The sequence below is a fragment of the Pristiophorus japonicus genome, chromosome 15 (genome assembly GCF_044704955.1).
Source record: "Pristiophorus japonicus isolate sPriJap1 chromosome 15, sPriJap1.hap1, whole genome shotgun sequence".
Lineage (NCBI taxonomy): Eukaryota > Metazoa > Chordata > Chondrichthyes > Pristiophoridae > Pristiophorus > Pristiophorus japonicus.
Window position 1 is genome coordinate 52,940,125 of NC_091991.1, and position 10,560 is coordinate 52,950,684.

At 51.1% G+C, this 10,560-nt stretch overlaps 1 protein-coding gene and 1 non-coding gene across 6 annotated transcripts in view; one reads left to right on the top strand and one right to left on the bottom strand.

Moving 5' to 3' along the window:
- Positions 1-2,307: 2,307 nt before the first annotated feature.
- LOC139226087 (U2 spliceosomal RNA) lies at positions 2,308-2,504 on the bottom strand. Its single transcript, XR_011587207.1, has one exon. It is a non-coding gene; the product is annotated as a U2 spliceosomal RNA (small nuclear RNA).
- A 2,278-nt stretch (positions 2,505-4,782) lies between these two features.
- The window catches only part of dennd11 (DENN domain containing 11), a 35,783-nt gene continuing 30,005 nt past the window's right edge, over positions 4,783-10,560 (top strand). For all 5 annotated transcript variants that reach the window (XR_011596761.1, XM_070900430.1, XM_070900431.1 and 2 more), the window contains exons 1-2: positions 4,783-5,132; positions 8,574-8,673. Coding sequence is in view for 4 of the 5 variants with exons in the window: in XM_070900430.1 (XP_070756531.1) it covers positions 4,865-5,132; positions 8,574-8,673 (368 nt within the window). In the remaining variant the exon portion in view is untranslated. The remainder of the gene's footprint in view (positions 5,133-8,573; positions 8,674-10,560) is intronic.

Sequence of the window (10,560 nt, forward strand, 5' to 3'; positions counted from 1 at the left end):
GACCATCACAATAGCCCAGGCTTTCATGTCCACGAACGATAACACTAAACAGATATCATTGCAGCATCGGAACTCATCGGCAAGTACTGTGCATAAAATAACGCCTTCAGCAGGCATTACTGTACATGGCAGGGCCTACACGCCTGCAGAGGCCAGACCTAGGATAACTCAGAGTCCGCCGTGGGGCGTGAATGCGAATCCATTAACACTATGTTGCCGCTGCGGGGGTAATCATCGAGCCCATCAATGTCGATTCAAGCACAACGTGTGCAAGGGCTGTGGAACAATGGAGCACCTCCAGCAAATGTGCAGACGTGCTGCGACTCACCACGTGGCAGAGTCGACAGAAGATGACCGATCTGGCGTGGATCATACTGAACGAGTAAGAGAGGCAACTCAACCCGAGGCTGAAGAGGAAGTGTATGGGGTACACACCTTCATCATCAAAAGCTCTCCGATAATGTTAAAAATCAAATTAAACGGCATTCCAGTTTCCATGGAATTGGACACGGGGGCGAGTCAGTCAATTATGAGCCAGAAGGCTTTTGAGAAACTGTGGGGCAACACGGCACAAAGGCCAAAACTAAGCCCGATCCACACCAAGCTGCGCACTTACACCAAAGAGCTTATACCAGTCATTGGCAGTGCGGCAGTGAAGGTATCGTATGATGGAGCTGTGCATGATTTACCACTATAGATTATACCAGGTGATGGCCCAATGCTGTTCGGCAGAAACTGGCTCGGAAAGATCCGATGGAACTGGGACGACATCAAAGCACTGTCTTTGGTGGATGATGCCTCACGCGCCCAAGTGCTAAACAAATTCCCATCGTTATTCGAGCCAGGCATCGGCAACTTCACAGGCGGCAAAGTGCAGATCCATCTAGTCCCTAATGCACGACCTGTTCATCACAAGGCCCGAGCGGTTCCATACATGATGCAAGATAAAGTCGAGATCGATCTGGACAGACTTCAACAAGAGGGGATCATATCGCCAGTCGAGTTCAATGAGTGGACCAGTCCAATTGTTCCGGTGTTGAAAAGAGATGGGACGGTCAGAATCTGCGGGGACTACAAGGTAACGATCAACCGTGTCTCGTTACAGGACCAGTATCCACTACCCAAAGTAGATGACCTGTTTGCAACGCTAGCAGGGGGGAAGTCATTCACCAAGCTGGATCTAACCTCTGCCTACATGACACAGGAGCTGGCTGAACCTTCAAAAAAAATTGACGTGCATCAACACACACAGAGGACTGTTCATATACCACAGATGCCCCTTTGGGATTTGCTCGGCGGCAGCCATCTCCCAGACGAACATAGAGAGTCTGCTGAAATCGGTTCTGTTTCAAGACGACATCCTGATCACTGGTCACAACACCACCGAACACTTGCACAACCTGGAAGAGGTTCTCAAGCGACTGGACAGAGTGAGACTCAGGCTGAAACGCTCCAATTGTGTTTTCCTGGCACCAGAGGTCGAATTTCTGGGGAGAAAGATTGCGGCGGACGGCATCAGACCCACGGATTCCAAGATGGAGGCCTTCAAGAATGCACCCAGACCACAGAATGTGACAGAGCTGCGTTCGTTCCTGGGACTCCTCAACTATTTTGGTAACTTTCTACCAGGGTTGAGCACTTTGCTGGAACCAGTGCACTTATTGCTACGCAAGGGTAACAACTGGGTTTGGGGTAAATCTCAAGAGACAGTCATTAACAAGGCCAGAAACCTGCTATGTTCTAACAAGTTACTTGTATTGTATGATCCGTGTAAACGTTTAGTACTAGCTTGTGATGCATCTTTGTATATGGTCGGTTGCGTGTTACAGCAAGCCAATGAGTCAGGCAAACTGCAACCGGTTGCATATGCATCCAAAAGCTTATCTAAGGCTAAAAGAGCCTACAGTATGATTGAGAAAGAAGCATTAGCATGCGTATACGGGGTTAAGAAAATGCACCAATATCTATTTGGGTTCCGGTTCGAGCTTGAAACTGACCAAAAGCCGCTCATTTCGTTGTTCTCAGAAAGCAAAGGTATTAACACCAATGCTTCATCCCGCATCCAAAGATGGGCATTAACGTTATCTGCGTATGATTATGTAATACGCCACAGACCAGGTACTGAGAACTGTACAGATTTTTTTTTTTTTTTTAATTTTTTAATCCATAGCCAATCTTTCCAATTCTTTGTCAAATCACAAACGCCAGAGGTCACCTTGCACACATCAAGGATCACTCTGCGCCAATGCTCTTAGCCAAAAGGCCTAGAGCCACTGCAGTACCAGGAAGTACTGCAATACCAGGTTCGTGCCATGGAGGTGGATGGGTCAGGCCCCCCACACACCTCCATGGAGGTGGATGGGTCAAGCCACCCCACCCACCTCCTATTTCCAAAAAGCATAGGAGAACCACCTTCCTGATCCAGGGAGAACCACTTTGGGGTCATGGTTACTCCCCTGTCAGGTCAGTTATGCATGATCTTAGCCAAAAGGCCGAGAAGCGACCTCAGTCGGCTACCATTGCCCACCACCGGGGTGGAAATGGCGCAACCCGCAGACTTGCTTCTTATAATGGATGCTTTTGAGAGCAAGGGGTCACCCGTCATGGCTCGCCAGATCAGGACTAGCCAGGACCCGGTGCTATCACTAGTAAAAAAGCTGCATCCTCAATAGGAGCTGGTTGGCGGTCCCAGTAGAAATGCAAGACGAAATTAAGCCGTTCCACCAACGCAAGGATGAAATGTCCATCCATTCGGACTGTCTCCTATGGGGGAATCGTGTAATTTTGCCAAAAAAAAGCAGGGAAACGTTTATATGCGACCTTCACAGTACCCACCCAGGCATAGTCATGATGAAGGCTATCGCCAGGTCACACGTTTGGTGGCCCGGCATTGACTCGGAGTTGGAGTCATGTGTTTACCAATGTAACACTTGCTCACAGTTGAGCAATGCACCAAGGGAGGCCCCACTGACTCTGTGGGTCATGGCCCTCCAAACCATGGTCAAGGGTCCACGTTGATTTTGCTGGCCCTTTTCTCAGAAAGATGTTCCTAGTAGCAGTGGACGCTTACTCTAAATGGATTATATGTATAATAATGTCGTCATGTATGTCCACTGTCGCCATTGAAAGTCTCCGAGCCATATTCGTCACCCATGGTTTGCCCGACGTCCTTGTTAGTGACAATGGACCATGTTTCACCAGTTCGGAATTCAGTGAGTTCATGATCCGCAATGGCATCAAGTATGTCAGGTCTGCGCCGTTTAAGTCCGCATCTAATGGTCAAGTGGAATGGGCAATCCAACTTGAAACGCGTGACGGACGGTTCCCTGCAGACCCGGTTATCTCGGATTCTGCTCAGCTACCGCGTGCGACCCCACTTGCTTACCGGGGTTCCCCCTGCAGAATTGCTGATGAAGAGAGCACTCAAAATCAGGCTCTCCTTAGTCCACCCGGATCTCAATGATCATGTAGAAACCCAGCATCACAGGCATAACATGTACCACGATCACGCAGCTGTATCACGTGACATTGATGTTAATAACCCTGTGTTTGTTCTTAATTATGGTCATGGTCCCAAATGGGTTGCTGGCACTGTGTTAGCCAAGGAGGGGAATAGAATGTTTGTTGTCAAACTTTTGAATAGACAAACGTGCAGAAAGCACTTGGATCAGACCAAACTGCGGTTTCCTGACAAGCAAGAACAGTTTGAAGAGGACATTACCATCATTGATCCACCCACACACACCCAACCAGCAATCGACCTCGCTGTCAACCACGAGGATGAACCGACCATGTCCGACAGTCCGATCAGACCAGCCACACCGCAGTGCAGCAATGATCCGGCCGACTCACCTATGCCAGGACTTCAACTCAGGCGATCAACCCGGGAACACAGAGCCCCGGATTGCCTCAACTTGTAAATAACCTGTACACAAGACTTTGGAGGCGGGGGAAGACTTGCCACCAGGGGGCGCACCTATGGGTTATCTGCAGCAGATATAAAAGGCAGTCTACCATGCTGCTTCCTCACTCTGGAATTACAATATCATCATCATAGGCAGTCCCTCAGAATCGAGGAAGACTTGCTTCCACTCCTAAAGTGAGTTCTTTGGTGGCTGATCAGTCCAACACGAGAGCCACAGATCCTGTCACAAGTGGGACAGATATTTGTTGGGGGAAGGGGAGGGTGGCACTGATTTATCACATGCTCCTTCCGCTGCCTGTGCCTGATCTCTTCACGCTCGCAGCGTTGCGATTCGAAGAGTTCAACGCCCTCCCGGATGCACTTTCTCCACCTAGGGCGGACTCCCAATCGTCAGTGGTGATGTCGCACTTTACCAATAAAGTTACAATAAAGAGACCAAGGTCACAACAGTTTGAGCTTAAGATATACAGTGTTGTGGAGTTATTCTGAACATAACAGAAATGTCAGCTGCAATAACTACCAGAGCATGACAAACTGGGCACAGATCCAGCCAGGATCTAGCTCTGAAACAAAGTAATTTCAGTAGTGCAATGGCAGCCTCTGTGCAGCCAATATTTGTGAGTGGCATCATTGCCATTCAGATGAAAGGTGCTGGGTCTTTTCGTAACAGATTGGCGATGTCAAGGAACTAAACTTTGCTTTGGCCTCGTTCAATGGAAAATAAGTTCACCCTCTCCTGACGTCACATACCAATCTCATTAGGAACAGAGACCTTCCCAAGATGGCGATTGTGGGACCTTCTCAAGATGGCACCTCGCTGGTGCCGCCGGCCTTCCGCCATGTCCGGTTCACAGCAGCAGTTTCCGGGTGCTGGTGGCGAGCCATTGATCTCAGAGACAAGTGTTACCGGGGCGCCGAGCCGAGCCTAGCGCTGCCGCGATGGCGGACCGCGCCCCGCTCCTGGAGTACGAGGAAGGTCCTGCTGTCACGTTCCCTCCCTGGGATGGGCCCGGCTCGGGTTCTGGGACCGCAGCCGGGTCAGGATCAGCGCCTGGACCGCGCAGCATCACCGGCGGCGCGGCTGAGAGATGGAGCCCGAGTGGCCCGTGGGCGGCGGCGGAGGTGGCGCAGGGAGGGCAGCAGCAGCAGGAGGAGGACGAGGAGCAGGTGGTGGCGGTGTTTGTGGTGACTTTCGACACCAGAGCAGGTGAAGCCGGGCTCACAACAGCCACCCGACAGCCTCAGTACAGAGGCTCCCCAATTAAAATGGCTGCACAGTCAACGGGAAGATGGCCGCGGGGTATCCGTGGCACTCGGAGGGAGGAGGAGAGGGAGGGGAGGAGTAGGGTATCAGGCACGGCGGGAGGAGGAGAGGGAGGGGAGGAGTAGGGTATCAGGCACGGCGGGAGGAGGAGAGGGAGGGGAGGAGTAGGGTATCAGGCACGGTGGGAGGAGGAGGGTATCTGTGGCACTCGGAGGGAGGAGGAGGGTATCTGTGGCACTCGGAGGGAGGAGGAGGGTACCTGTGGCACTCGGAGGGAGGAGGAGGGTACCTGTGGCACTCGGAGGGAGGAGGAGGGTACCTGTGGCACTCGGAGGGAGGAGGAGGGTACCTGTGGCACTCGGAGGGAGGAGGAGGGTACCTGTGGCACTCGGGGGGAGGAGGGTGTCTTTGACACTCGATGGAGGTGGGCATCCGAAGCACTCGAGGTTGAGGAGGTCGGTATCTATGACACTCGAGGGGAGGAGAGGCTCTCCAGGGCACTTGGGGGAGGGTGATATTCTGCTGTGGTTCTGGTCACAATGAGTGCTTTTATGAAAGGATGTTGGTTTGATGTCGGTCCGCAGTGAATTTCAAAGCAATTCACTGGCTGTGAAGCAATTTCAGATGTTCTGAGAATCTGAAAAATGCGATTTATAAATGCAGGTTTGTTCATTCTTGCTTAAGTCACACGCTGATTCTATTATCTACTAACTGCTGTAGAGATTGAAGGACATGGTTATTGTAATCTGCCTTGTGGAATGGTGGGAGCTTGTTTTGTAATCTTTATTTAAAAAAAAATACTTTTTCACCAAGTTTATTCTTGATAATGATTAGATTGTCAAAGGGTTTTTATCAAAGGTTGGTTAACAGAATCTTGCATTTATATAATGTCTTTACTGTAGAAAAACTCTGAGCTGAATATAGGTAATCTCAGCTGGGCTAACTATGGGAGCTTTACAATTACTCCACTTTGGTTTATATCCATGCCACAGCACTGAAATGGCCCTAATCAAAATCAAAATTGTCGTCATCTGTGACTAACCATGGTGCACTATCTTTCCTCATTCTTCTCTACCTGTCTACAGCCTTTGACAGTATTGACCACACTATCCTCCTCCATCTGCTCTCTTGTCCAGCTGAATGTGACGGCCCTCACCAGGTTCCTCTCTTGCCTATCCAATCGTAGCCAGAGAATCTCCTGCAATGTCTTCTCTTCATCAGCCCTGCACTATTACCTCCTGGAGCCCCCAAGATCTATCCTTGATTCACTCCTATTGCTAATCTACATACTGCCCCTTGGCAGCATCATCCGAAAACACAATGCCAGGTTTCACATGTACGATGACGATACCCAACTACCTCAGTGCCCGTCAACTTGTCTGTGTTGTCAGACTGCTTGTCTAACATCCAGTCTTGGGTGAACCAAAATTTCCTCCAATTAAACATTGGGAAGACCAAAGCTATTGTCTTTGGCCCCAGCCATCAATGCTGTTCCCTTGCCATCAATTACATCCCTCTCCCTGGCCACTGTCTCGAGCTGAACTAGACAGTTTGCAATCTCAAGCTATGCTCTGTAATACTGCCTGTTTCCACCCCAGCCTCAGCCCATCTGTTGCTGAAACACTCATCCATGCTTTTGTTACCACCAGACTTGACTCCCAGCCTGTCTCATCTTCCACTTTCAACAAACTTGAGCTCATCCGAAACTCTGCTGCCCATATCCTAACTTGCACAATGTCCCATTCGCCCATCATCTTTGTGTTTGCTGGCCTATATTTTTCTCCCAGTCCACCAACACCTCGGTTTTAAAATTCTCATCCAGCTCTACAACCCGAGAACTCTGAATTCTTCCAACTCTAGCACATTGCGGAAATCCCACTCCCTTTGCCCCACCATTGGTGTCCATGTCTTCAGCTGTCTAGCCCTCAGCTCTAGAAATCTTGCCCCAAACCTCTGCAGTGCTCTCCTCCTTTTAAGAGGCTGCTTAAAATCTGCCTCTATAACTAAGCTTTTGGTCATCTGTCCTAATATTAACTCCTCCTTTGGCTTGGGGTCAATTTTTGTCTGATTATGCGCCTGTGAAACCCCTAGGGATGTTTTAGTACACTAAAGACGCTATATAAATGTAAGTTATAGCAACTTAAGAAATAGAAGCAGGGTAGGCCATACAGCCCCTCGAGCCTGCTCCGCATTCAATAAGATCATGGCTGAACTTCCACAACTCCACTTTTCCACCCTTGGCGCACAAAAATCTATCGATCTCAGTCTTGAATATACTCATTGAGCATCCACAGGCTTCTGGGGTTGAAATCTCCAAAGATTCTCAACTTTCTGAGTGTAGAAATTTCTCCTCAGCTCAGTCCTAAATAGCTGACTACTTATCCTGAGCCTGTGACCCCTAGTTCTAGACTCTCCAGCCAGGGGAAACAGCCTCTCAGCATCTATCCTGTCAAGCCCTGTAAGAATGTTAAACATTTAAATGAGATCACCTCTCATTCTTCTAAAGACCAGAGAATATAGGCGATTCTACTAAATCTCTCATAACAGCCCCCTAATTTCTAGAATAAATCTAGTGGACCTTTGTTACATCCCCTCCAAGGCAAGTCATAGAATAGGGGCTACTAATAGGAGCTATGGAGCCTGTTTCCCCTTCTGATTACAATCCTGTAAATGTCTGCGGAAAAGCAATGTATGTGATTATTGGGTCAGAGGTTGTGTTTGAACAATCTGTTGGGACTTGCTATGGATACTCACACAGGAAGAATGGCTATATGGATGGGGTACTGAAGGGCTGCCAATGCCCTAGAACTATACCCCAGCACTATTTGCTGTTTGGAGGAGTGGAGGAAATTGGGGAGCAGAGAAAGGGTTGAATTCATTGTTGTTCATCATTGTTCATTCTGCATACAGTATATACTGTAGTTAATATTTAATTATTGACAGTGGTCTAAGTAAAAAAAAAATTGCAAGTGAGGCCCAAAACGAAGCTGAACAGCTGGGTGGGTTCTGAAGTCAAAGTCACATTGTCACCCCAGGGGATTTAATTCCACTGTGCTACAAACCTACAAGTGAGCAAATAGGTGGTGGGGAAGTGAAATTGTGATACAGTCTCAACAGAGAGATTCTGAAGTTCATCACACCGATATGAGTAATTGTCCAATGTGAAAACGGTTAATCAACAAGCCTGGCATCTGAGTTAGAAATCTCTTTCATTTATTCAGGACTCTCTTCAGGATTTTGACTGAATAGGCAGAAAAACCATCACTTGGAAATTATGAAGTGTGACCACTGCTAGCTTGCACCTGTGTTCAATGATGTGCTGTGAAACTGCAGTGTGAATTGACTAACATGCTCTGCCCTCCTAATTGACATCTTTCTCCACAGGTAACATCGTTGAATGGTGTCTGCCACAAGAAGTGGATTTGGAAGGGGTGGAATTTAAATCCATGGCCAGTGGATCTCACAGAATAAACTCTGATTTTGTGTAAGTAGTTTTCTAGATTTGATTTTCAAATCTCTTCTAATATCAACCTATATGAATGTGTGTGAGCACCCGTGTGGAACTGGTTCTAACTTGTGCAGTGCCGTCACTTGGACTTCAGTAAAGTGTAATGGTGGGTGTGTAAAATGTTCTCGCTGTGCCCATTTGAACAGTTTTAAAAAAAAAAAACCAGCAGGAAGAATTCTGGATTTCTGCCATTCACTTGGGTTGCAGCTGGAGAGAGCATTTTGGAGAATGTGACATTAGGGTCAGTTACTGGTTATTAATAGGGGTATGGTACTATAGTTATGTTAATGGACTGACAGTCCAGAAAACATAAGTTAAAATCCCACTGTGGCAGTTTGAGAATTCAATTCAGTTTAGAAAAGATTTGGAAATAAAGGGCCCAAGTTTCCACACGCGCCTAGAAAGGCGCAGTCCCGACCTGGACGCCCGTTTTTCGTGCCACAAAGTGCGCCTAAAAAAATTCTCTGTATTCTCCACCGACTTGCAGGTCCTCTGGCCCTCGACGCAGCCAGCACGAGCTGTGGGGGGGCAGAGCCAGGTCCCTGCGCTGAAAACAGTGCCAGGACCTCTGCACATGCGCGCTACAGTCGGCACGCAAGTGCAGTAGCTCCAGGTGCCGAACTGTGTGGGAGGGGCCTGAAGCACGCAGCCCCGAGCTCTGGCTGAATGGCCTCACTGGGGCTGCGTGAATAAGGCTCCTCCCACGGCCAGGTCCAGCTCCCCCCCCCCCCCGACCAGACCCGACACCCGCTCCCGGCCTCCGGACCCGACCCGACACCTGCTCCTCCCCCCCCCCCCCGGCCTCCGGACCAGACCCGACACCCGCGCCCCCCCCCCCCCCCGACTGACCCGACCCGACCCGCACTCCTGTTCCCGTTCCCCGTCTCCCCGACTCGACACGACCCGCGCTCCTGTTCACGCTCCCCGCCTCACCGACAGGACCCGACCCGACCCGACCCGCGCTCCTGTTCCCGCTCCCCGCCTGGACTCGATCCGACCCGCGCTCCTGTTCCCGCTCCCCGCCCCCGCAACTGGACCCAACCCGTCCCGCGACCCGACCCGACTCCCGCTCCCGGACTGGATCTGACCTGACCTTCCCCCCCGCCCCCCTCCCTCTCTGTTCCCACCCCCACCCTCCCTCTCTCTTCCCGCCCCCACCCTCCCTCTCTCTTTCCCCCCCTCCCTCCCTCTCTCTTTCCCCCCCCTCCCTCCCTCTCTCTTTCCCCCCCCTCCCTCCCTCTCTCTTTCCCCCCCTCCCTCCCTCTCTCTTTCCCCCCCTCCCTCCCTCTCTCTTCCCCCCCCTCCCTCCCTCTCTCTTTCCCCCCCTCCCTCCCTCTCTCTTTCCCCCCCCTCCCTCCCTCTCTCTTTCCCCCCCTCCCTCCCTCTCTCTTTCCCCCCCCTCCCTCCCTCTCTCTTTCCCCCCCTCCCTCCCTCTCTCTTTCCCCCCCTCCCTCCCTCTCTCTTTCCCCCCCCTCCCTCCCTCTCTCTTTCCCCCCCCTCCCTCCCTCTCTCTTTCCCCCCCTCCCTCCCTCTCTCTTTCCCCCCCCTCCCTCCCTCTCTCTTTCCCCCCCCTCCCTCCCTCTCTCTTTCCCCCCCCTCCCTCCCTCTCTCTTTCCCCCCCTCCCTCCCTCTCTCTTCCCCCCCTCCCTCCCTCTCTCTTTCCCCCCCCTCCCTCCCTCTCTCTTTCCCCCCCCTCCCTCCCTCTCTCTTTCCCCCCCCTCCCTCCCTCTCTCTTTCCCCCCCCTCCCTCCCTCTCTCTTTCCCCCCCCTCCCTCCCTCTCTCTTTCCCCCCCCCTCCCTCCCTCTCTCTTTCCCCCCCCTCCCTCCTCTCTCTTTCCCCCCCCTCCCTCCCTCTCTCTTCCC